Source organism: Saccopteryx bilineata, chromosome 2 (assembly GCF_036850765.1).
Source record: "Saccopteryx bilineata isolate mSacBil1 chromosome 2, mSacBil1_pri_phased_curated, whole genome shotgun sequence".
In the NCBI taxonomy this organism is placed as follows: domain Eukaryota; kingdom Metazoa; phylum Chordata; class Mammalia; order Chiroptera; family Emballonuridae; genus Saccopteryx; species Saccopteryx bilineata.
This window is the reverse complement of record NC_089491.1, coordinates 98,792,926-98,820,920: the sequence shown is the minus strand read 5'-3', so window position 1 is coordinate 98,820,920 and position 27,995 is coordinate 98,792,926. Positions and strand designations below refer to the sequence as shown.

General features: G+C 39.6%; 2 protein-coding genes across 6 annotated transcripts in view; one reads left to right on the top strand and one right to left on the bottom strand.

Annotated features, from left to right (window-relative positions):
* CENPP (centromere protein P) overlaps positions 1–27,995 on the bottom strand; it is a 261,199-nt gene that overhangs the window by 117,429 nt on the left and 115,775 nt on the right. The window lies entirely within an intron of this gene.
* ASPN (asporin) lies at positions 301–26,610 on the top strand. The gene is made up of 8 exons (XM_066257457.1): positions 301–545; positions 8,978–9,256; positions 11,492–11,604; positions 16,452–16,665; positions 17,849–17,959; positions 21,469–21,562; positions 22,206–22,344; positions 25,327–26,610. The coding sequence occupies exons 2-8, from the start codon at positions 9,007–9,009 to the stop codon at positions 25,522–25,524; spliced, it is 1,119 nt and encodes a 372-aa protein (XP_066113554.1). The 5' UTR covers positions 301–545; positions 8,978–9,006; the 3' UTR covers positions 25,525–26,610.

The following is a 27,995-nucleotide window of genomic DNA, read 5'->3' as shown; positions in this document are numbered from 1 at the left end:
GCTCCTGTCTCAGATACATCTGCAGTGTGGGTTTGTACTTCAGTAAGTATTCTTTGCTAAAATTGATAAACATGTTGTTGGGGTGTATAGAGTAATTTTTAAATTTGTAATTTGTAAGTATTCATTCATTTAAGAATTCTATAAAGTATTTTTCAAATCAGTTATTTCTTGAATGACTGTCAGTGCATTTTGAATGGCCAGTTGCCATGTATTATTAAACACTTTTTTTTCTTCAGAATCTTCCAGTAGACGTCTAGAGAGTTTAGCTAGAAGTCTTGGCTACAATACAAACAGTGATGGAAAACACATGAGCAGTAACAAATTTTAATCTTGCTTCTCAGTACGAACATGGGCTAATCTGTGGAAACAGCCTATTTCAGTGTCACCCAGGGTGCGGCCACACAAGCCTCTGCTGAAGGGTGCTTTTCTTTTCTATGTAACACCTCATCTTTTCTTCTTAAATAGTACCTGAGAATATTTACATTGCATAAGTAGTACATGGTGGAAAGTTCTGCTTTCAAGAGGACTTACTCTCTTCTTACAAGGTATGTTTTCATGTATTTTTTTCACTTACTGGTATACAATTATTTTATAGTCAATAGTAAGGGGACATGAATATTATTAATATAAATGCTTACAAATTATATGATAAAGTTTCAAGTTTATCTGCATAATTTCTTAAAAATCAATACTTAATTACATATCAACCTAAAATTACTCTAGTTTTTTATGTCATAATATAATATTCAATAATTATGACTTTTATTTTACAACTAAGTGAAACCTGTCATTGTGCTTTACTATTAATGTTAACATGAATTTAAACATATGTATTTCTTTTTAGAAAAAAGATATTATCTTAATAAATTATAAGGAATTGTAAGAATATCACAAATACATTAAATAAAATAGTAAATGTTTCTTTTGAAATGTAAAACTATAACATTTTCTAATGTATTTTTTAAACAGATGTATTATTCAAATGTGATTTTTACTTAAACACTTGAATATTCATATTTTCCCTTGATAAAAGTCTTCCTTATTCTTATGGAATGAAATGGCACTGTACAATTAAAATGGAAATCCACATAATTTCAGTAAAGAATAATGACCAGCAACAGTTTAACTAGCTCTATAGTCAATATAAAAATTAGGAACTTCTTTTCACAAAACCCATAAAGTCAGAACTTAAAGATTTCCTTTATTCCATCCCAAATTTTTTAAAATTAAATCTTAGATTAAAAAAAATTAAACAATGTATTTGCTATTCTACTCCCTCATAATTTAAACAGAGTAGAGCAGTCTTTCTTTTTAATCTGCTCAGAGGTATGACAGCAATGAACCATGGTCACATGTGTAGGATTATATTCCAAAGAAATCTGAGGGGTCTATAGCACTCTAAAAATAAAGTACTTTTACAAATTAATTCTACCAAGAATCAGTGAGTTGTTGTAAAAAAACAAAAAAGAAATCAATATAAATCAAAAGTCCACAGATGTGAAAGCATCTTGAGATTTTCTCTTCAATATTTAGCAATATTGTACAGTGGTGGGAAGAAGAGAGGATGTGCAGTCCTTTATTACAACTAACTATTGCATATTAAAAGATAATAAAAAAATATTTGATAATTGATCTGAGATTTGAGACAAAGTAGATTAATTTTATAAGCACAAATTGCTTACACTAGAGGAAACAGCAGAAAAATGAAATAGTAGGAGTGTTTTGTTTTTTAAGACAGCAGGAAGGTTGCTGGATATGTTTTAAAGATGATAAAGGACAAAAGTGGTATAAAGGGGAAAGCAGCCAAATAGCTCTTTAATCAAGTTCTATTTATACTTTAAAGTGAAGTTCATTGTTTCTTTAAGGAAAGTATAGTCTATAAAAGTATCAGTTTCCATGACCAAAAGGTACTGTGAGTAAGTTTCCAAATGCATGTTTGGACCTTTACCTTACTTGCTCACTCACATGGCTTTGCCTTGATTACACCTGAATTTAGTCTGGATTCCATCTGTGAACAGAGTATGTTATATAACATTTGTATACTGAAAAACTACTACTGGCACTTGTGAATTGACAGAAATACTTCCAAGGGGAAAGTTGCCAAGTATGGGATTTAAAAGCACAGTGACTTATTTTCCTAATAATAGTGTCTGAGAGGAAATACCATTTCACTTAGACAAATTTTCCATTCTAAGTTTGTGGAACATTGAAGAGAAAAACAGGAGCTTAAGCTAATTCAGAAGGACACTTCTAAGTTACATTTCCAGTCCTGAGAACCTGGGCAAACTTCTCACCCCGTCCTCTGCAAGGACAGTTTGGTTACTCCTGGAAGTCACTGTGGGATTGAGATTTGGAGGAGGCCATGCAGCAGGGTGGACAGTGCAGGAGGGCGGAGGCTGGCCTCAGCTTCCTTAGAGGTAAAAGAGGGCAATGGGAGAGAAGTCTTTAACCTGTTATGGCTCGATTAATAACAGTATTAGTACCAAAACAATATTCCAAATTTTATTCTGACTAAAAGATACTTGAAACAAAAATCCAAAGCTTTCAAATTGGGAAAATACTGAGTCTTCCTGAGAACAAGACTTAAATATTTTTAAAGTTTTAAAAATACCACAATCTAAATACTGCTAAAACTAATCTAGTAAGAGCTTGAGCTATATTAATTAATTCAAAATTTAGGCCCTGGCTGGGTAGTTGTTGGTTAGAGCATTGTCTCGATACAACAAAGTTGCAGATTCATTTCCCAGTCAGGACAAATAAAAGAATCAAAGAATGCATAAATAAGTGGGACAAGTTGGTGTTTCTTTCTCTCTCTCCCCTTCCTCTTTTCTCTCTCTAAAATCAATAAATTAAAAAGAAAAACAATTTTAAAGAGTATATGGTATATCCTCCCAGATACTCCAATATTTTTCTACTGATAATAGAATAAGGTAAGGTTTGGGGTCTACAATCAATCATACTTTATCAGGACTTTACCATCTCAGATCAAGGGTGAGTTCTTCGTGGAATTAAGATTCACCTGGCTTCTCTTTTCATGTAACCAGAATATGAGAATACAAAAAAGATAAGAGTAGTTTTATATGGCTAAAAGAAGACGGAACTAGTAGAGAGAGACAAGTGTGCCAGAGGCAATTTTAGTCTCAATGTAAATAAAGATTTTTCATTGCTTCTCAGCCTTTTAGCTAGGAGCAAGTGTAGTACCAACATAAAGATTTTATCAACCACAGATGCACAATGAAACTGGATGCCTCTCAAGGAGTACACACCTGGAGGCATGCAAGCAGAGTGCACCACTATCTGGTCCAGAATGTTCTGTAGGAAACTCTAACACTCAGAGGAAGTTCCAACTAGATGACATTTCCTGCTTCCGCAGGTCTCTCTCACTCACAGGGCAGGCTGGGAAGGCATGATAGGAGGCTGCCCCACCAGCCAGCAGACCGGAAAGCTTCCTGATTACCACAGCTGCACCACTGTCTAATTTAGCAGGCCAGAGTCTCCACTCATCTAAAGCAGGGAGAGTCTCACATAACTAATTAGTGTAAGAAAGGAGAGCCTGGAAAGGAGAAAGGAAGAGAGGGACACTGGCTGCTGCTCCAGACCCCATTTGTGAGCTGGTCGGCAGCCCTGCAGAAGGGGATGTGGAAGAGAAACCCCACCCCACCCCCATGCCTGGCTTCTTTCTCCTCCTTCATCTGTGCCTGGCTTCCCAGTGTCCTCCCAGCTCTGTTCCTTACACCAGCATACCTCCATGTTGGTCACATCTGCTATTGTCAGCCTGCTCCCCATCCTAGCCTGCACCTCACTTCTAAGCTCTCCTAGGTCACAGTGCAACAAGACGGCAATACGAAGTGGAAAGAAAATAAGGTTTGCAGGAGTGAAGGCAAGTCCCCGCCTGCCAGGCCACAGGGAAAGCCTACCAACACGTGTTCCTGGTTTCCTACACTGGCTCACACATTGCACTTAAACATTTTTTTTTTTTTCATTTTTCTGAAGCTGGAAACAGGGAGAGACAGTCAGACAGACTCCCGCATGCGCCCGACCGGGATCCACCCGGCACGCCCACCATGGGGTGACGCTCTGCCCACCAGGGGGCGATGCTCTGCCCATCCTGGGTGTCACCATGTTGCGACCAGAGCCACTCTAACGCCTGAGGCAGAGGCCACAGAGCCATCCCCAGCGCCCGGGCCATCTCCGCTCTCAATGGAGCCTTGGCTGCGGGAGGGGAAGAGAGAGACAGAGAGGAAAGCGCAGCGGAGGGGTCGAGAAGCAAATGGGCGCTTCTCCTGTGTGCCCTGGCCGGGAATCGAACCCGGGTCCTCCGCACGCTAGGCCGACGCTCTACCGCTGAGCCAACCTGCCAGGGCTTAAACATATTTTTTAAAGTTCTATGGTATTCTTAGGTCTATATCTCAGGTATATTAAGTCTTTTCTGGTCTAGACTGGGAAACTACAGCCCTTATACCTCTGCTCTATAAGAAAATACTGAAATTCTAACCAATCAACCAACTCAAAAACAATTTTTTTAAACCAAACTTTATTTCCCAAGGCTCAGAGTAAATAGAGCTAGGCTTTAAGAAATTGTGACCCTAAACAATTTCCCAGGAGAGTAATATGACTAGACTTTTAGGAGGGCAGTATGTGGAAAACTTTTTTGTTAAAGCGAGAGAGGCAGACAGACAGACAGGGACAGACAGGAAGGGAAAGAGATGAGAAGCATCAACTCGTAGTTGTGGCACCTTAGTTGTTCATTGACTACTCATATGTGCCTTGACCAGGGGGTGGGGGCTACAGCAGAGCAAGTGACCTCTTGCTCAGGCCAGCGCCCTTGGACTCAAGCCAGCAACCTTTGGGCTCAAAGGGACCATGGGTCATGTCTATGATACCATGCTTAAGCCAGTGATCCTATGCTCAAGCTGATGAACCTGTGCTCAGGCCAGATGAGCCCATGCTCAAGCCAGACGAGCCCATGCTCAAGCTGGCGATCTCAGGGTTTCAAACCTCGATCCTCAGCGTCCCAGGCCGACTTTCTACCCACTGTGCCACTGTGTGGTTAGGCTGTGGGAAACTTTAATTTGTATTAACTATTTAATACTGTAGAAATGGTAGCAATACAAAAGTACAGAGAGGACAAGAGCAAAAACAATTTTCATGGCAGGCTGATATTTATTTAGAAAACAACATAATTTTTCACTCATAATCCCACTGTCTCTCTTTATTAGGTTTGTGTATTCTATTTAATCTCTTTTTCATATGCATGTGTACTTCACTGAGGTCTTTACTTCTATTGGTCTCGAACAGTAAACTGAGGGTTATGAAGAGTAGACAGACATATAGTCGAAAATTTTACTTTCAGAGTCTGAGAACCACACATCTGGAGATTCCTCCAAACTGACTGAACCACAGTGTACACAATCAACATAGTTTACTTGCAGTTTAGTTCTATTTAGTAACTTGGACATTTATTTTTTAGTTTTTTATTAATTCACCTGACCAACTATTAACTTTTACAACAATTCCACACATATTAGGGGCTCTGGTTATGATTTTTGAGCAGGGAAGAGAATGGGAAGGGGTGTTTCCATCGAGACTGCCTAGACGTGTTCCACTTCGCGGATTCTACCTCCTAGCACTGTGCCTGCCACATGGAGGGTACCTGATACATGTCCACTGAGAAACTCCAGCAACCTCAAACAAAGCTAGAGACAGGATCTCTCTTGTTTTTGTTTTGTTTTGTTTTTTCTTTATTTTTTAGAGAGAGGAGAGAGAGAAGGGGGAAAGGAGCAGGAAGCATCTTCTCCTATATGTGCCCTGACCAGGCAAGCCCAGAGTTTCGAACCAGCAACTTCAGGGTTCCAGGTCGATGCTTTATCCACTGCACTACCATAGGTCAGGCTGAGACAGGATCTCAAATGACATTTCATTCAACAGCCTCTATGCCAAGGTCAGAAAAGGTCAAGGTAGCTACGGCTCCTGAAGGCACAGCTGCAATGCAGAACAATGTTAAAGAATAAATTAGTACTAGGGATAAGCTTTGCTTTCACTAAGGACTAAGAACTGAATTAGCTGAGAGATATGAAGATCAAGGCCATGCTGGGGACCAAGCATTAAAGAGCCAGGAATCACAAAGAAGCCTAAGGTCAAGAAACACAATGAATAAAGTTAGTTAGGCAGCCAAGAAGCAGAAATAATGTGCCAGAGACAAAGTGACATTGGAAAAGAAGCCCAGCTGACCTTAACCTGCTACGCATGCCAAGATTCCTGGAATACACAATACCAACCCATGCTCTGGGACAGCTGACAAAAGCTGCTGGGCTTTGGGTTTCCAGCAGTCTCCTCTGTATCATACAAATCTGACCACACAACTGCTCCCATTCCTGCTCGCCCAACCCAAGCTGTGTGGGAGCCCCTTTCTGCATAGATGTTTACCAGAATACAATGTGTAGACTGGCTGGAGGGGAAGAAATGCCAGTGCGCCTGTGAGGTCACTAGATTTGGGGATAAAAGTAGAATGCTACCATATGGGCTGCATCTGAAGATGCAGAGAATGGGATAGGACACATGGATTCTAACCCAGGATCTAATATTTTCTGGCCGTGTGGCCTTGGGGAAGCAACTGAAGCTCTCTGCGCATCCCCTTCCTCTTGGTTAATGTCACGGATGTATCTAGAATAAATTCTTAATTGACCCTTCCACAAGACAGTGCAGAGTTCTGAAGTGGGATTTCAGAACAGGATAATTAAAATATAAAAAGCTTTGCCATTCTCAGACATGTCCTAGCCTCTCCTCTTTCCCAGCATTACTGAGCATAGGCTATTGCAGGGAAACCTCGTGTAGCAGACTGGCGATGTCCAGCCACCCGGGGGGCAAAATATTCACAGTGCCATTTTGACTTCTAAGAATTAATAATGTAAGCTTTCCTCTGGTGATTAAAAGGAATACCACATACAAATGAATGTTTTAATTTAGTTAATTCACTTCTGATTACTAAGTACAGAAAGAGATGTTAAAGCTGATTTCTGGGTTCAGGGAAATTATAAGCAGCTTGCATGATTCAAGGATTTGGGGGCCAGGTCCTCCTCAGACTGGGCCGACTGACTGACTCTGGAAGCCCTGATGGCTAAGGTGCTGTCTGGTTCTCAGGCAGAGCGGGCAGGGATACTGCTGGCTGACCTGACTGAGGGACATCGGGGTGAGTTCCCGCACTGGCATAAATCTGTTCCATAATGCTTTTATAATTTTTGAATATTACAAAGAATGTATGTTTCACAGGTGATAGTTAAAAAACCATGATCATTAAGCACACCTGGAACAATACCCACAATCAGATTAACAACAAACCCATGCTCAGGTAATCACTCATACATTCCAGTTTTGTGTGGGCTTTAAAAAATACAACTGTAAACAAACCCCCACCCCCCCACACACACCAAAACCAAAAGGTATACAGTGGAAAGATGAGTAAGAAAGAATACTTTGTACCTCAGATGCTTTAGATTGGGTATTAGACAACGGAACAAATTAGAAGGAAGAAATCCAGATGGCACTGTGGAAAAAGTGACCACCTCTGAGAATGAGGCTGGGGATGGTGCTGGCAGAGAGCTCCATGAAAGAAAACTTTCAGACGCTGTGCCAAGGAAACGGGGAGGTTTCACCTTGAAAGTGATACAGCTATTAAGGCAATGGCAGGATTTGGGAACAGTCAGGTATGATAACTGGCTTTATTTTTAAAAAAACATTTATTAGTCTCCTAACTATACAAGTTGCACTTCATGGTCATTAAAAAAAAAACAAGCTAACAAAAAACGAACACAAGAAGTCATTCATCATTCTACTACCCAGAGATTATTATCAGTTAGGTGTATTAATGTCAATTTGGTATGGATGGATTTTTTATATTTATGAGTTAAAAAGTATTTCATTTAAAAAAAGGTATTTTATAAGGCCCTGGCCAGTCTGCTCAGTGGATAGAGCATCTGCCCAGCATATGGACGCCCTGGGCCTGATTCCCAGTCAGGGCACATAGGAAAAGTGACTATCTGCTTCTCTCCCTCTCTCCCTTCTCTCTCTCTTCCCCTCCTGCCACCAATGGCTCAATTGATTCAAGCATGGGCCTCAGGGCTCTGAGGATGGCTTGGTTGGTCAGAGTATTGGCCCCAGACAGAGGTGGCTAGGTAGATTCTGGTGAGGGAGCATACAGGAGTCTATCTCACTATCTCCCCTCCTCTCATTTAAAAAAAAAAGTTCATGAGCCTGACTGGTGGTAGCACAATAGATAGACAGTCAACCTGGGACACTGAGGACCCAGGTTTGAAACCCCAAGGTCACCGGCTTAAGAGAGGGCTCACCAGCTTGAGTGCGGGGTTGCTGGCTTGAGTGTGGGATTGCCGGCTTGAGCGTGGGATCTTAGACATGACCCATGGTTGCTGGCTTGAGCCCAAAGGTAGCTGGCTTGAAACCCAAGGTCACTGGCTTGGGCAAGGGTCACTTGCTCTGCTGAGCCACCTCCCCCCGCCCCCGTCAAGGTACATATGAAAAAACAACCAAAGAACAACTAAAGTACCACAACTACGAGTTGATACTTCTTATCTCTCTCCCTTCCTTCTTGTCTCTTTCTCTCTTTAAAAAAAAAAAAAAAAGTATTTCACAAATATACACTTTTTTATTTCACTATTTCCCTTTTACCACAGTCTAATCTTTAATTTTTTTTGCTATCATATATAATTCTATGATGAACATCTTCATGCATATTAGATTTCCTCAGATTAGATTCCAAAAGGTATAAATGACTAGATGAAATACAATCTTTTTAAAGCTTGTATTGCATACTGCTGAATTGCTTTCCAAAACTTTCTGTAAATTTACTCTCACACTAACGACGAATAAGAATGGCATTTCATTGTATTATTATCAGCTCTAAGAAATGTACAGTTGCAGTAATTTTATGTTTAACCATTAACCTCATCTTCTGTCTACTTAGTCTTGGACTGGTCCTGTGCACAAGGCAACATGAAGGAGTGTGTGCTCCTAGTATTCCTGGCCGTGTGCTCTGCCAAACCCTTATTTCACCCTTCATACATGACGCTTAAGGATATGATGCTGAAGGACATGGAAGACGAAGGTGATGGTGACACTGATGCTGACAACTCTCTTTTTCCAACAAGAGAGTCAATTAACTCCTTCTACCCATTCGATCTGTTTCCAACATGTCCGTTTGGATGCCAGTGCTACTCAAGAGTTGTACACTGTTCTGATCTAGGTAAGAACATGTCAGCTTGTTTTGGAGAATCATGTCATTTTGACAATATTAAAAGAAAATGAAAAGTCTTCACTAAAATTTCAAAAACCAGCTCATTGAGTATGTAAGAAATTTTCATTTGAATTTTTGGGAAGTATAACAAACCCCAAGTACATCAAAACTTTTTTTAAAAGTCCATAAAATCAGAGGTAAACAATGAGAATTTCATATATAGACCATTTCCTTCTCTTCCCAAATTTGAACCAAAGTACCTCATTTTCATTTTCTTCACAAAGAATGGATGTTAGTTTCTTTATCTTTGGGTGCCAGGACGTAGAGATTGTGCTTTCTAGGAAAACTCTACAATAACAAAATTAATCAACTGTCCTGGATAATAACTTATAGAGTAGTGAAATCTGTAATCTATATATTTAAAATTTTTACTTATTGATTGATTTTAGACAGAAAGGAAAGGAGAGAGAGAGAGAGAAACACCCCTCTAATCTATACATTTTTAAAACAATTCTCTATTTGTTTTGAGATTTGATTTTAGAATTGACTAAAGTGGCTGAACTAAATTATTTTTTAAATTCTCTTAAAAATGTGTATTTCGCTGCTGAGTACTTTATTTCCTTAATACTTCTAATGAAGGTGTTCTCAAATAGAGGGGCACACTCATACCCTGCTGAAAGAGAGGGTGTGACAGCAATTACATCAAGAGCTGCTGTATTCGCTGTTTCCATAAGAAGAGATGACTCAAATCTGCCTCACTGTAGGAAGCCACGGTCTGGCACACATCTCCTGTTCCAGGGCTGGAGGCCCAGTAGGGCTACTTCCAAAGTCCATATGAGCACATGGTGCCTTTGAAAGCTTTCGACTCATTTCCTACTGCTACAGCATTTGTGGCACTCACTAGTCAAAGCTTGTTACAATCCACTCTAGAGACTTTATTTAATAAAGTATGCTATTAAAGGACAAAATGAGATAGGTGAGTGCAATTTACTTCAATTTCATGTCACCTGACAGCAGACAAGCAGTGACAGCCAGACCCAGCTAGACACCTTGTAAAAATAAATTATTGGAAAAGGTCTTTAGGCCTTTCCAGAGAACAGTGTTTTTGTCATATGCTACACTAGAAAGCCCGGCGGTCATACAAAATGACCGCTGTTCTAGATATTATAAATTGTAATTAAAATGATTTGTGCAAAGGTGTCTGCTAATTCAAACTGAATTACCCAGGGCAGGCGGCGAGGACGCCCCTTTGCTTAGTGTCCCACGGGGTTTCCCCCTTCTACTTGCTTAATTGCTTAAAGTAGAGTGCAATGAAGGAAACCACTGGCGGTACATTACTTAAGAGCCACCGCTGGCTCAATAAAGGTGATTTAAATAATAAAATATTAATTCACATGTCAAAGATCTCTTTGTACACAACATTTCTTGTGTAGATCTTTCCATCATTTTTAAGCTCGCCTTGCAGAGGACCATCAATTAAGTGTTCACATTTAATATTCATGTCACCAGAGGAATGCTCAAATATTAAAGTTTCTCCGTTTGAAACTTTTAATCCTTTTTGCGTTTCGGTCAGCATTACTCTGTCGTTTTTTTGCATTTCTCTCCTGCCTTTGTTCAAGGGACTCATTTTGTCGAAACAGGCTTTTTTGTCTTGCATCTGAGGCAAGCCTTGTTTCTCTATGCTCATCAGTCTCATTTTGCCGAGAAAAACGTATTTGCTCTGCGACTGAAGCAAGCCTTGTCTTTCTCTGCTCAGTGGTTTCTTTTTTGTCGAGAAAGTCGTTTTTGTGCAGCTTTAGCTCCTTTTCTCTCCTCTTCAGTGCTGTATTTTCTAGGAGGCATTCTTAAAAGAAATTACATTAAGACGTAGTTTTTATGTAAAACAGATGATTGCCAATGCAAACAAATGTTCACCTTCCCCCTGACACGCTCAATTTGCGTTCAGCCTTAAATTGTTTCAAAAGCAGATGATTGCCAATGCAAACAAATGTTCACCTTACCCCTGACCCGCTCAATTTGCGTTCAGCCGTGGCAACTTCACCCCATTGGCTAGTACAGTTACGCAAGCAACCAATAAGCTATCGGTGACAAACAGACACTTAAGCCGCATATAATAAAGATGTTAAGTCATCTATTACATAATGGTAACCATGGGTTTTTAACAAATGCACATTTCCAACATATTAGTAGTCTCTTCATCATATAAGTTATATGTAACATGAAATATGTTTGTTTATTTCTCAGGTTTGTCCTCTGTCCCAAGCAACATTCCATTAGACACTCGAATGATTGATCTTCAAAACAATAAAATTAAGGAGATCAAAGAAAATGATTTTAAAGGACTCACTTCACTTTATGTAAGAATACATGCTCATATATTCAAATATTTGAGTTTAAATATCACTACTAAAATAATTGTTTGTATTGTGTTCATGTAAACAAGTCTTACTTTTCTGTGTGTGAAGAATGGCAAAAGCCTGTTATTTAATGGAGTTCTAAACAATGAAAAATTATAGATTTAATTCAATTAGTAATTTAATTCAACTGTTTACTGACTAACAGCTAAGCGAAGGCAGTGGGCTAAGAATTAAGTACACGGTCCTCAAATGAGTTTCTAATCTATGGTATTTAGCTCATCACAGTCACTATACACTAAAATGAATAAGATTATGATTATTTACAGAAATTCATTAGAATAATACAGTGTTAAGAAAATCTGTATCCAAACCAACTGACTTATCTAAGGCACCACCAATGTCTAATAGCAGCAGTACATGCAATATATCTAATTGACTAATATATACTTTATGGCTTTTTTCTATACCTTTAAGGATGAAAATGAATTTTTCCTTACTATACTTATTAATATTTTAATTTTCTAAAATTTAAAAGATTTCTATTTCTCTTTTAAACATTTTGAGTCTCTAGATTTTAGAAAGTAAAATCTCTAATTTGGAATTAAATCTGGGGGAGAGCCTGATAGCACATTGTCACAGGCCTGGGGTGCCGTCTCTCCCCCTCAGCGTGGTGCTCAGCACCTGTGCTCTCCCAGGCCGTGTTTCACAATCTCATGCTGTGGCTGGAGAGAAGAAATGCAGAGCTTGTCAACTGTAGTGGAGGTGTAGCTATGAGAGGAAAAGGTAGAGATGCCATGACCACATGTTGCTTGCTGCCATCCACGTCGGCTGTTATCTTCCTATATCTAAAAGACCTGTTCAGGTCACCCTGCTTGCTGTTCAGGTCAGTGTGTGGACCCTGCTGACCCATCCCAGGTGAGAGGAAAAGGAGACTACTGTGTCCTATTATGCAAACTAGTGCCTGTGTGTCAGCTAGGAGAGCAAGGACAATCAGGTGGATCATGTTCTAGGCCCCACGAGGGGTGCTCTTTACTAGGCTCTCCTGCTCAGTCCTCCTGCCAAGCCTGCCTGGAAGGGGTGACACCCGAAGGAGCCAAGCCAGCCTTCCTGCAAAGCCATTCTCTGCTCTGCACATCCAGGCACCTGGACTCTGGGGTCTTCATTGCTCCTTTCTTTTTCAAACGTACTGTGCTCAGTTTTGGTTAAACTTTAATCATACCACTGTTTCCATACACATATACATATATAATAGATATAGATAAATATAGAATAGATATGAAGAGACAGAGAAACTGGAAAAGCATATACTTATAATTGAGGCCTCATTTAAATATTAAGACAATCGTCAGTGGTAGAGCATCGGCCTGGCGTGAGGAAGTCCCGGGTTCGATTACCGGCCAGGGCACACAGGAGAAGCACCCATTTGCTTCTCCACCCCTCCCCCTCTCCTTCCTCTCTGTCTCTCTCTCCTCCCCTCCCGCAGCCGAGGCTCCATTGGAGCAAAAGATGGCCCGGGTGCTGGGGATGGCTCCTTGGCCTCTGCCCCAGGCGCTAGAGTGGCTCTGGTCGCGACAGAGCGACGCCTCAGATGGACAGAGCATCGCTCCCTGGTGGGTGTGCCGGGTGGATCCCGGTCAGGTGCATGCGGGAGTCTGTCTGACTGCCTCCTCGTTTCCAGCTTCAGAAAAATACAAAATATATATATATTATATATTACTATATATATATATATATATATATATATATATATATATATGACAATCAGAAACAGAAATGCCATGATGGATTCCATCAAGGATCCCTCTAATCCACCCTATTCCCTTCAGAACATGGAAAAGTTTGGAGAACAGCAAGACCATTGTTCTAACTTCATAAGGGAAAATATGCCTATGAATGCTTCTATAGCTTCTTCAACCTATATTCAGCTACATACCCACAATAATTAATGTCATATAATACTGAAATCATAAAAAGTTTTTAATTTAATTTGTCACATCATTATTTATTATACTTCAGGAGTATTCCAGGGATTTAGTCCATATGTATGCCTGTTAATCACTGGGAAATAAGAATCAAAAAGATGACATGAACTGTCTTAGACCTCCTTAATTTTCTTTTAGTCAATTTCTATGTGGCACTGTATTGGACAATGTGTGTTCTATAGGCAGGCAAACCTGGGCTCAAATCTCACGTCCTCCACCAAAAATGGACACTGGGAAGGCAGTTTACCACTAAGCCCAACCTTGTTCAGCCATGAAAGGGGTGTAATGACAGCATGAAATTCAGAATGCTTATTTAGACCAGATGAATGAATACAAGTAAGGTGCTCAGCATGCAATCACTTACTATTTATTGCCACCAGCCTAGTATTTCTAGACTGGCCAATGTACAAATACAAAGTACTTTTCAAAGCACATACTTTATAGTATCACTGGTACCTGTCTTTAAAGAGAGTCAATGTGTTTTTTAGGTATTCTGTAAATCCTCCATATTATGTTCTATTTGCTTGGTTAGCGTTGTGGTTCTTACACAAAGGACTATACAGCACTAGAGAATGAGTGAGATCATTACACACACTCACACTCACAGTTCACCTCTAGCCCATTTTTACAGTCACGTTCATCATACTGCCCTACTTCTGAAAGGCAATACTCTTCTCATCTTCTGGCCTCACACAGAACCACACTGTGTAGGGCTCTGTGACTGCCACTTTTGGAATTTTATATAAAAGCCAACACTGAAAGTACAGCTTAACTGAAGACAGTCTGCACACCTACTTTGCTGCGGCAGCATTTGATAGCACTACATGAACACTCTCACCCCATTCTGTACTACTTCTACTTCCTTTCATGAGTCTCTGGCAGCTGCATGCCCCAACCAGAGAGGGAGAAAAACACCAAACCTCAGGGGTCTAGGCACACATTCCCTGCAGGGCTCCTTCCAGGGGCAGCCCACAGGAAGTACACAGCAAGGACAGCAAGGTGTGCGGGGCAGGAGGCTGGGCCCACCGGAGGCAAGTCACTGTGCCTGTTTCATCACTGAAAGGAACGACATATTTTTGCTAAGTTGACTTCTGAGGCTGAATGAGGGTTCACCAAGTTGTTACATCCCTCCTGCTCAGCCTCATATTTCAGTAAAGGAAAAGAGAACAAACTCTTCGTTGACATCTTACATTCAGAAAGGAGTACATTTTACCATTTAGTAACAAAATGTAGTTTCATCTGTTTTCTTAGGCTTAACTTTTCTCAGGTAAATATTTTAATAGTAGTGATATGTCTGAAAGAAGGGCAAGAAAAGGGAGCAGCAAAGAGCTACAGGGAAATGAAAAAACAATGAAGACAATTTAACTGCCAACGCATCTATTTGCATAGGCATATTACTCAGTCTGCAAACACAGGGAAGACTGCTGTAGAACGGGGCTGGGGATAAAATGCATGAAAGGAATGCATCTAGAGCTGCTGCTCCCTGGAAGAACGAGAGACCCTAGATTGGTAGAGAGGGATAAAACTCCTAAGGAATGCTAAGCCTCCTGTATCACCCTGGGGAAACACCTTTACACCCTTGTAAAATCTGGCAGTAAAAGAAGGAGTAAGCTATGCTCATTTTGCAGTGAAAATAATTACTAGGAGGGGGAAGGGAGTAAAGAGGGACAAATATATGGTGGCGGAAAATGATTTGACTTCAGGTGATGAGCACACAATGCAATCAACAATTCAAATGCTACAGAGATGTTTACCTGAAACCCTAAATTTAATTTCTAAATAAAAATAAAATAATTATTAGTGAATTATTAGTGAGACTGATAAGTCTTGGTTACCAAGGGCTTTTCTAGTTTTCATTCCGAAGTTCCCACAACCCCCAGGGCGGACATAGCGCAGTCAGCACCCTCCACAGGGCACACAGGGCCTGTCTGTAGAGAATGCAGTCAGAGTTGCTACAAGTTCCTTTACTCTCAGGGGTTGCTGCGTCCTCTAAAGGGCGCTGCATGTCACACTGAAAAATAACCATGGGACTGAGAAAGGGCTGAGTCTCTGCAGGACCCACCACTCTCTCTCCAATGTCTTAAATATGTCTGATACTTTGTAGGAGTTTTTTTTCCTGATAGATCTATATTCTAGGAAAAATGGTAAAATTAGGAAATATAAAAGAAGTGAAGTTAAACTTAATTTTGCAGAATGAAGAAAAAATTTTTTTTTTTTTACAGGGACAGAGAGAGAGTGAGTCAGAGAGAGGGATAGACAGACAGGAATGAAGAGAGATGAGAAGCATCAATCATCAGTTTTTTGTTGCGACACCTTAGTTTTTCATTGATTGCTTTCTCATGTGTGCCTTGACCGCGGGCCTTCGGCAGACTGAGCGACCTTGGGTCCAAGCTGGTGAGCTTTTTGCTCAAACCAGATGAGCCTGCGCTCAAGCTGGCGACCTCAGGGTCTCGAACCTACGGTCTCGAACCTGGGTCCTCCGAACCTGGGTCCTCCACATTCCAGTCCAATGCTCTATCCACTGCGCCACCGCCTGGTCAGGCTAAGGCAAGATAAAGAAAATATTATCAACCACTGCCATAAAGGAAAGTTTCTAGAAACAGGAGAAGGGCCTCAACCATGTGAACACATCACCTACTCAAAGTAAACCACAGGCACAAAACCAATCATTAAAGCTTTGCATTGTTCCAACTCACTAGCCAAAATTTTTTTTTAAGTTTAGATTGGGCTGAGGAATTATTTACACAGAATCAAGTACTCAAAATGACATAATTTCACTGATTTCCACTAGTGACTAATCACTATAGAATACTGGTCAATTCAATTCACTTCCTAACATGGTGTAACTTTTTATGTTCCAATTAGGCTTTGATCCTGAACAACAACAAGCTGATAAAGATTCACCCAAAAGCCTTTCTAAGCACAAAGAAGTTGAGAAGACTGTATCTGTCTCACAATCAACTAACTGAAATACCTCTTAATCTTCCCAAATCATTAGCAGAACTCAGAATTCATGATAATAAAGTTAAGAAAATAAAAAAGGAAACATTCAAAGGAATGAATGCTTTACATGTTCTGGGTAAGGTTTTGCAAATAAATGGGACAATTAGAAACTATAAGTAATACACAGAGGTAGACATTTCATTATCATTAACAACTTTTAAAGCTAATAATTTCCAAAATTAACTTTTTGAATCTAATAACCTTTACCTAGATAACCCATTTACAAATCAACTAAAATGTTAAAATTTATAGCATATAAAGATGACTTTTGTAACACACACACAAAAACTCAAGAATCCCTCCCCCCTTTAAGATTTTATTTATTGATTTTAGAGAGAGGAGAGAAAGGCAGAGGGGAAGGAGTGGGAAGCATCAACTTGTGGCAGCTACTTCTCATATGGGCCCTGACCAGGCAAGCCCAGGGTTTCGAATCTGGAACCTCAGCATTCCAGGTCCACACCCTATTCACTGTGTCAACACAGGTCAGGCAAGAATTTTCTCTTAAATAACTAGTGTGGCTTCTGTTTTCTGACTGCATCCTAATTGGTAAAATCTATTATTATTATTATTATTATTAAATTTAAAAGTAGCATTTTTGATGTATGTATACTACTCAAATATATAGTGTAGAAAATTAATTCAGGTATTATTGCCTGGAATATACATCTAACTGTTCATTCTCTGTTTTATTATTATTGAGCTAAGGACTTTTCTGATGTATATGTTAAATTCCACTCTATTTGTTCAAACCCACTGAACAACCATGCCATCTCCCCCTAAAATACCCACTGAAAATTCCTAACCATATTCTCATTCATTTATTCACTTATTTCATTCAACCAAGTACCTGGTACATACCAAATAGCCTCACTTACTGGCATTTCCTCAGTTATCTTTCTGTTAGTCAAGAAACAATTCCTAACTGACCTATAAACGTTTAGGTAACAAATTAATGTACAGGCAAAAACAAATATTTTGATTTCTATGAAGAATCATCTTTGTTTCTAATGTAATATTACTACAATGAATCCTTGGTCATGCTTATGATTGGAAGAGAGTGATGTTATTGATTAGTAATTCAAAGCAAAATAGTAAACTTGTTATATATTCCAGCCTATGTAATACAAAGTAGTCTTTTTCTGAGAGTGACAAAAGGTAAGTAAATAGACATAGAAACAGACACACTGAGCAAAACATCACTGTATTGTGGGTCTCCACTTACAACATACGTGTTATAATTATGTGATTTCTCCCCACAGAAATGAGTGCAAACCCTCTTGAAAGTAATGGGATCGAGCCAGGGGCATTTGAAGGGGTGACAGTGTACCATATCAGAATTGCAGAAGCAAAACTGACTTCAATTCCTAAAGGTTTGTGTTTATTTAAGATAAAGTTTTTTTTTTCATGTTCATCCTTAAAGGGACATTAAGTATAATGCTATAACCTCTATACACTGTAAAAACTGCACTGTAATTAGAATTGTTTTTATCAGTGTATCAGGTCGGTGTAATATGAAGTTGAGTGTTTTCTCATGCACAACGTGAAGGGCCATATGCAGTACTTTTCTTTTTGTCAGTTTGAAACCAGAATCTTTATTTCCCCAGTGAAAGTAAATATTAAGAAGAAATAAACTTCTTATTTTCCTTCTCTTTCCTGATACTTATTCATCTATACTCTGTCATTCTGTAAAATACCTGTTACAGGTGAGAACTCTGTAGAAAAAAGAAAACGCATGGGACCAGAGACTCTTGTCCCAGCTGTGAAGGAGTGGTTTGCCCAGCCGGCCCTATGAGGCCAGACTAGGACAGACGCTGGCTCTGGCAGGGACCAGCATGAACTCGGGGCAAAGTGCTCATCTGCTGCTTCACAGAGCTGTTGTGCAGTTTAGAGAGTCAATGTACAGTAAGGTCTGAGGACAATGTTTGGAGCCTGGTAAACACCATCTTGTGACATAACTACCACCAGAATGAATACCTCACTCTTGATCATCTCACCTGAATCTGGAACCTCAAAGTAAAATGCTCCTTAAGTGTGCTGTCGGACTAATTTTCTAACGCAATACTCCAAGCTCCTAGCTGATGATTACCTTACTAGGACTGCCTTTCTCAGGAAGCATGCTCTCTCTCTGCTAGGATGGCTGCCTGGATCAGAAATAATCCCTATGGTTAATAATACATTTTTCGTTCATATGGCTCTGCCTTTCAGGATCCACAGCTAAAGCTGCAAGTTCACCGTAACCCCTTTTCTACTATCCATCCCATCCAGATGATTAATAAAACAAATATAAATTGATAATTTAAAAGATACAAGCCCTCCCACCCATGTAAAAATTAAAAAAAAAAAGATACAAGCCCTGACTGGATAGCTCAGTTGGTTAAAGCATTGTCCTAATATGCTAAGGTCGGCCCTGGCCGGTTGACTCAGTGGTAGAGCGTCGGCCTGGCGTGCAGGAGTCCCGGGTTGGATTCCCAGCCAGGGCACACAGGAGAAGCGCCCATCTGCTTCTCCACCCTTCCCCCTCTCCTTCCTCTCTGTCTCTCTCTTCCCCTCCCGCAGCCAAGGCTCCATTGGAGCAAAGATGGCCCGGGCGCTGGGGATGGCTCCTTGGCCTCTGCCTCAGGTGCCAAAATGGCGCAGGATGCAACAGAGCGACTGCCCCAGAGGGGCAGAACATCGCCCCCTGGTGGGCATGCCAGATGGATCCCGGTCGGGCACATGCAGGAGTCTGTCTGACTGCCTCCCCATTTCCAGCTTTGGAAAAATGAATAATAATAATAATAATAATAATGATAATATGCTAAGGTCACAGTTCAATCTGTGGTTGGGGCACATACAAGAGTAGACTAGAAAACCCATACATGAATAGACAGCAGGTTGATGTTTCTCTGTCTGTCTCTCTCTCTTTACCTTCTCCAAGCCCTAGGGAGAAATCCCCTCAAGTTGTACAAACCCAAGAAGGTTCCCTGACTCCTCAACACAACAGATAGTTCTCTCTTCTTTGACTTGCTACAACATACTCTAGAATAGGCTGGTGCACTCAATGAAAACTTTCTAGTGATTTCTGTATGCATGATGGATTTGCTCAACTAATGCATAAGGTCTTTTAAAAAACAACCTTTTCTTTTACATATTGAAGTGAGTATATAGAAATTAGAATCCTCTCAGTTTAGAATTATTTTCCTGCTCTCTACTTTTAAAATTCAAAGTAGATTCTAGAATAAACATAAATTCAGCCATGAAGAATATTCATATTATAAGGATGCTTCAATTACCTTCATCAGTCTTTACCACTAATATAGTAAGGAAATGTTTCAGTAGGAGTTGGAAAAAAAAGAACACTTTTCCCAGCTAGCTAACTAGAAACTTTGGTGACAAATAATACCTCACATTTTTAATACTAGGTGTTACATATAATACCAGGTCTTATAAAGGATTAATAAAATGAACTCTGACAGAATTTTCTGGTGAGCCTCTTAAAACTCCAGCTTCAGTTAATCTGGGGAGGCTGGGGTCAGAAGATGCAGGTACAAGAAAAAGAGAAGGTGAAAATATTCACTGGGTCCCTGCTATGGGCCTGGTAGAGTTGGCTGATTAAGCAATTAAGAGAGGCTTCTCTTATGCAGAAATTCCTATAAAATAAAAAGAATACTGCAATAGTCTGTATCTAGATCTACTAGGTCCTAAGAAATACGGGGCTAGAGGACCATGATAAACTATCATGTGGAAGCTATCAGCCCAACCCACATATGTGTATCTCAAATAAATCAATATCTGAAACAAATGAATAGAAAAGGGAGAAAAGGAGGAAGAATGTAATAGAAGAACAGATTTAAAGAGATATAAGAATCAAATAAATGTATTCTGTAAATTTTATTAGGATCCCGACTTAAATCAACTATAAAACAATATGTTTGAGATCATTAGGGAAATAAGTATTAGAGGATAGTAAATTATTATTACTAATTTTGTTAATGTGACACTGAATGATTAGTTACATGTATCTAGTCAACTCTTTACAGGCAAAATAACAATAGGTATAGAATTTAATTTTAAATATGCCAGCAAAAAAAGTGAATAAATAAAACTTTTAAAATAATCAATAATTAGGGAAGCAAGGTTGGGGGAGGCCTGGGTGGAAATGGTAAAGGGATTAAGCAAAAACAAAAACAAAAAAACCAAACTCATAGGCATAGATAAGAGTATGGTGATTAACAAAGGGGAAAAGGAGGTAGGGAGAAGGTGGAAGAGGGAAAAGGGGCATAAATGCTTACAGAAGGAGACTTGTGACCTGTGGTGGCGCAGTGGATAAAGCGTCGACCTGGAAATGCTGAGGTCGCCGGTTCGAAACCCTGGGCTTGCCTGGTCAAGGTACATATGGGAGTTGATGCTTCCTGCTCCTCCCCCCCTTTCTCTCTCTCTCTCTCTCTCTCCCCCTCTCCTCTCTAAAATGAATAAAAAATTAAAAAAAGATAGTGTCAGAAGGAGACTTGAGTTGAGATGGTGAACACACAATACAATATACAGGTGATATATTATGGTATTGTACAGTTAAAACATAATTTTATTAACCAATATCACCTCAAAAATTCAATTAAAAATAAAAAAATCAATTAAAATAATCAATAAGTAATGGGATAGATGAAATAAGAATAATAAATCATTTAAGATTGGAAAAATTAAGATACTTGTTGAAGCTGGGCAACAGCATAATGGTTCATAACACTAACTTCCATTTTTGTGTGTGTTTAAAATTTTCCATAATAAAAAATTTAAAAAAATCCCTAAAATATTACATAATATAATGTGAAACTTAACAAGTAAATAATCAATGGGACTTGATCTTACTTGACCTAACATATATTTCTTTCCTTATCATTAGAACTACCATCAACTTTATTAGAGCTTCATTTAGATCATAATAAAATTTCAACTGTGGAACTCGAGGATTTTAAACGCTACAAAGATCTGCAAAGGTAAGAATTCCCCAAATCCTAACTTAGAAGTGGTAGTCTATATGATGAACAAATCAATAAAATTTCTTGGAGAAGGTGTAACAGGGACCTAATCAAGATGATCATTGTTGCTACTAGAGCAGGGGTCTCAAACTCGCGGCCCACGGGCCGCATGTGGCCCGCCAAACAATTTTGTGCGGCCCGCAGACTAATCCACGAACTACAGTTTCTGGTCGTTTTGTGACACTGAAAAGTGTTGCGTAACAGTTGCCTTTTGTAGACCTAGTGCGGCCCGCCAAACGGCTGTGATCTTGCTCTGCGGCCCACATGCTGAGTTGAGTTTGAGACCCCTGTACTAGAGAGTGAAGGAAAAACAAGAAGGAATATTATTATTCTGTCTTGATGATGGAAGAGGGCACCAAGTAGAAGGAGAAGGCACTTTCCAAATGTCCCTTTTTTGAATATAGGTTACATAAAGAATTTTCCAACAGGGAAAGAGAGGACTGTTAACATACTGAAATAAGCTATTAAATAAAACCATGAAATATTGTTCTATGAACACATATATAAAAAGAACAGGTTTATATTTCTAACTCCATTGTGTTTTTAGCTAACTGTATCACACCATCTGCTTAAGAGTTGCTGAATTTTATATCACTTTCAGGCTGGGCCTAGGAAACAACAAAATCACAGATATTGAAAATGGAAGTCTTGCTAACATACCACGCATAAGAGAAATACACTTGGAAAACAATAAACTAAAAAAAATCCCATCAGGATTACAGCAGTTGAAATATCTCCAGGTAAAACATTCTAGTTGTGTTTTATATTGTATAGATATCAGTACTTTTCTTTGTTTTTATGAAACCTATTAGTACCTAACAAAAAGACAAAGCAAGGGTAAAGCAGGAGGGCATTAGGAGAATGGTTTTTACAAAAACGTCAACTAAACCTCTCAGGTACCCATTTCCAGTCTTCTCTTTCTCCAACTGAAACTGCTAAGGCCATTGTGGCAGAGGCACCAGCTAATTTCAGGGTTCTAGGGTGGCAGTGGCTATGTGAAGGCAGGCCTGGTCAGGAGGAAACCAAGTAAAACCATGTACCCTTTCATTCTGGGAACATTTAATGAAGGCAGACTGTGGATGAGGTCCTAGTATTTTCACTATCAATGTGGTACTAGATTAGAAGAATGTAATCTTTTTTTCTTTTTTTTTTTTTTTTTTTTTAATTTTTCCGAAGCTGGATACGGGGAGGCAGTCAGATAGACTCCTGCATGCGCCCGACCGGGATCCACTCGGCATGCCCACCAGGGGGCGATGTTCTGCCCCTCTGGGGCAGTCGCTCTGTTGCATCCAGAGCCATTCTAGCACCTGAGGCAGAGGCCACAGAGCCATCCCCAGTGCCCGGGCCATCTTTGCTCCAATGGAGCCTTGGCTGCGGGAGGGGAAGAGAGAGACAGAGAGGAAGGAGAGGGGGAGGGGTAGAGAAGCAGATGGGTGCTTCTACTGTGTGCCCTGGCCGGGAATCCAACCCGGGACTCCTGCACGCCAGGCCGACACTCTACCACTGAGCCAACCGGCCAGGGCGAATGTAATCTTCTTTAAAAATTCAGGCCAGGATATAAAATCAAAAGTCAGTGTTTGGAACATCATAGGTTTACATTTCTAGCTCTTCATTAGTAAAAATCCTTTCCCTCTAACCAGGCAACTCCTGAACAGCTGGGAGGGGCCACAGAATCTTTGGAGAATCACATGAAGATCCTCCCAAGAACAAAAATGAAGACAATATTTTGCACATAATTTTATAAGTTTCACAGATCTCCCCGATTTTCATCTATGGACCTCAAATTAAGAATCCCTACTTAATCCCATTTCACTTTAGTTAATTTTTCTCATGTGTTCTTGCTATACAAAGTTCTCATCTTACAAGAAGCAAAAATATACTGAGAACAAAGCTGGGCTTTGAGCTACTTGCTTCTAGATTTCTTTACTATTCATCTTTAAACAAGTATTGTTAACTACACTATTTTTGAGATGCAAGTCATCAAACTGGATGTACTTGCTACCTGCAGGTGTTCATCTTTTTTTTTTTTTATTTTTCTTTTTCATTTTTTCATTTTTCTGAAGCTGGAAACGGGGAGAGACAGTCAGACAGACTCCCGCATGCGCCCGACCGGGATCCACCCGGCACGCCCACCAGGGGCGATGCTCTGCCCACCAGGGGGCGATGCTCTGCCCATCCTGGGCGTCGCCATATTGCGACCAGAGCCACTCTAGCGCCTGAGGCAGAGGCCACAGAGCCATCCCCAGCGCCCGGGCCATCTCTGCTCCAATGGAGCCTTGGCTGCAGGAGGGGAAGAGAGAGACAGAGAGGAAAGCACGGCGGAGGGGTGGAGAAGCAAATGGGCGCTTCTCCTGTGTGCCCTGGCCGGGAATCGAACCCGGGTCCTCTGCACGCTAGGCCGACGCTCTACCGCTGAGCCAACCGGCCAGGGCCCAGGTGTTCATCTTAATGTTACAACTCTGACTTTTTCAAGTGCTAGAGTTAAATATCTATTGTGAACCAGCTAGCATGACCTGCCTATACCTCAAGCTGTCCCGTCTTTGCATACTCTACAACTCTGATCCCAGCTTCTGGGTGCGCTTATATCTATTACCCACATCCTTGCCAGGATTTTAGAAAAATGAATAGAATTATAACATAAACAGAGAGCACTACAAGTCATAAAGGTACAATTCAATGAATGTCCACAAAGCAAACAGAGACATGTCCAGACTTTTTCATTCCCAGAGATGTCAGCACTATGGGAAGCTCCATCTGCACTGACACTGGAAATGCTCAGGAAACAGGGAAAGCATCTGTTACAATATCCCCAAGAAGGAGGGTAGAGGGGACTCCAGCACCAAATGTACAGGTTTAATAATGCCTTGAGTTCTCATGACTGGATCAGATCGATCTCACCAAGACAGAAAGGCAGAACCTAGAGTAACAGCCAGAACCAATGTCTTGACTTTGCCAGTAAAAAGGTCCTACTTTTTATATGACAAAGTGCTGTCGGTTTAGTAGATAGTTTTTACTTCCCCAAAATTTCAGTGGTCGAAAAGGTCCAAAGGCGTTTACAGCAATGTTAAAGGGAATGAAGGGAAGTTTCTATATTGTCTATCCTGAGTAATAATTTAATTTAAAGACACATACACAGCATAAAAAATTATATTTTCTCCACTGGTGAAGATTCAACTTATTGATGCTGTATTACAGATATGTATTGAAGATGTCAACAGACATATTTTTCTATAAAACAACTCACAGAAATGCAGTTGTTTCTGCAGAAGTTGCACTTCTGTCTCTTGATCATAGAAAACGCTAACAAGTATTGTTAACTACACTATTTTTGAGTCCATATTGCAAGTCTAATTCTTGAAGCATTAAGTTCCATTATTCTACTCATTTCTAATACTTTTAAAACACATTATTGCAATATGGCACTGAAGTGAACACGCACACACCTATGTAAGTGTAGAGAAGCCATGCTGATCAGGTAGTGTGTTCTAGGCCTTGGCAGGAGTCCTGCATCACACCTCACACATAGAGCACTCTTGTGTATACCACATGATCCTGACATGTTAAATTTAGTTTTTAAAAGGCATAAGTGAGTACGTACATTTAAAGTGGAATACATTCAAATTAGTGTAAAATAAAGCCATGAAGTATTCAATATAAATAGAATATGTTCTTTTAACATATGCTGTGTATTTTATATCCTTTCTTTTCCCCTACTACAACAGGTAATCTTCCTTCATCATAATTCAATTATGAAAGTAGGAGTGAACGACTTCTGCCCAACAGTGCCAAAGATGAAGAAATCTTTATACAGTGCAATAAGTTTATTCAACAACCCGATAAAGTACTGGGAAGTACAACCTGCAACATTTCGTTGTGTTTTGAGTAGAATGAGTGTTCAGCTTGGGAACTTCAGAAAATAATAATTAGTAATTAATAATATCCACTTAACATAAAATTAAAAAATTGTTACATTTGGTATACTTGAACTCTATCAATAATGGTAGTATTATGCTCAGAAGCAAAAATCTATTCCTATGTGGTATGTCCAGTGACTTACTGTAAGACAAAAAATTTTATCAGAATTTTGCAAAACTATTGATACAGCAGAATTAAGAAAAACAAGTATTGATTACAGTTTTCTTTTGCATACAAATGATTTTACATAAATCTCATGCTTAAATATTCTTTCTCAGAAATATAAGACACTCAGTAGTTAACACTTTGTTATCAGGTATGTTTTTAAAAGAACTGTACTGTAAATGGAATGCTTCATTTAGCAAAATCTGTGCTCTTTAATTTGCAGTTCAAAAAAACCAAAATGGACAAGGAGAGTGATAGGAAGAATACATTATGTTGTTCTTACTTTTTAATAACTCGGGTCATACTGTAATATTCCTAATTATGTTAAGGTATGGTTTGATATAATCTTATTCAAGCTCTCATGTCTTAGAGCCTTATTTTCTTTGTGTTTAAAACTAACCCTTTATAACGAAACCTTCAGTAAGTGTTTATGACCAACTCAACAGATGGTATTCATAAGGGCTGGGTTTTGCACTATGGCACCTGCTTTTCTTTTTCATTATTATTACTCAATTATAAAATCTTTAGAAAATGTGTAGTGGGTGTTTATATAAAACCTGTAACTCACTCTTTTTATTATCACAGTTATTACAAGTTTTTACGAGTATGTCCGTTGTTAGGCTATGTAACGTTGTCACCTCGATGCTAAGGAATATTTTTGAACTGTCCCTCTGTGAGGTCTTGTTGGAAGAGCTTGGACACTCTAAATTCTACAGCAAATTGTCTCCTTAAGGATGCACAGACTGGATAACACTGAAAAACACATCTGGTATTATTAAAGAGGCAGAACATTAAATAAAACACAAAGAAATTAAAAGTTCTGAATAAAACTTAAAAGGACTCACATATTTTTTTATTGACATTCAACATAAGTTCAGTAAAACTAGAAAATCAGGAAAACATTAAAATATTGGTTTGAAATAAAACATTTGTGTTTTGGTTTAAATTTTCTTCTGCTATCCAGGAACTATTTCTCAGAGAACTCTAAGTTATACATAACATTTTAAACGCTATATAGCGCTAATGCTTATTCTTTTGGTTTATTTCTTTTAATTTAAATATTGGTTTTCAATTACAGTTTACATTCAATATTATTTTGTATTAGTTTCAGGTATACAGCATAGTGGTTAGATAATCACGAAATTTATAAAATGATTTCTGTTATTCCCAGACACTAAACATAGTTATTACAATATTATTGACTATGCTGTACTTTACATCCCCGTTACTATTTTGTAGTAATGCTTATTCCTAATAACAGCAGTGAAATACTCCAAATTATGCCTATTGTGTGAAAGATAATCCCTTTATGTTAGACTACCTTAAAAATTAGGTTTTAAGTAATTTGGGGGGAGGGGGTACTAAACATTACAGACATATAAGAAGGGGTGTGGATATCCAGGTCAAGAATGGGTAAATAGGGCCTGACCTGTAGTGGCGCAGTGGATAAAGCCATTGACCTGGAACACTGAGGTCACAGGTTTGAAACCCTGGATTTGAGTGGTCAAGGCACATATGGGAGTTGATGCTTCTTGCTCCTCCTCCTTCTCTGTTTCTCTCCCCCTCCTCTCTAAAGTGAATAAAGTTTTTTTTGTTTGTTTGTTTGTTTTTTACAGAGACAGAGAGTCAGAGAGAGGGATAGATAGGGATAGACAGAAATGGAGAGAGATGAGAAGCATCAACCATTAGTTTTTCGTTATGTGTTGCAACACCTTAGTTGTTCATTGATTGCTTTCTCATATGTGCCTTGACCACAGGCCTTCAGCAGATCAAGTAACCGCTTGCTCGAGCCAGCAACCTTGGGTCCAAGCTGGTGAGCTTTTGCTCAAATGAGATGAGCCCGCGCTCAAGCTGGCGACCTCAGGGTTTCGAACCTGGGTCTTCCGCATCCCAGTCCAATGTTCTATCCACTGCGCCACTGCCTGGTCAGGCTAAAGTGAATAAAGTCTTAAAAAACAAAACAAAAACAAATAATATAAAGAATGGGTAAATAGGTCATTCTTCCTGAGTGGTTCCACACCAGTGGCGCTGACACTGGCCTGGATCTCCCCTGTCCTTTGCAGAATGTCTGGTAGCTCAATAGTCTTCACTCATTAGGATGCTAGTAACACTTGCCACCCCAGCTCACGGCAACAATCAACAATTTCTCCAGACATCTGCGCACGCGTGTGTGTGTGTGTGTGTGTGCGCGCGCGCGCACATGTGTTGGGAGTCTGGGGGCTAGCTGAGAACAACTGTTTTATAGAATACTTACTTAACTTCTAAAAATGGCTGTGTTTGGTAAAATTATAGTGATGTAACAGAAAGAGCC

Excerpts from the sequence above, each read along its gene's own strand:
- ASPN (XM_066257457.1), top strand. The coding sequence starts at position 9,007 with ATGAAGGAGTGTGTGCTCCTAGTATTCCTGGCCGTGTGCTCTGCCAAA. Across the intron at positions 16,666-17,848 it reads GAATGCTTTACATGTTCTGG|AAATGAGTGCAAACCCTCTT; the intron begins GTAAGGTTTTGC and ends TTCTCCCCACAG. Across the intron at positions 21,563-22,205 it reads CGCTACAAAGATCTGCAAAG|GCTGGGCCTAGGAAACAACA; the intron begins GTAAGAATTCCC and ends TATCACTTTCAG.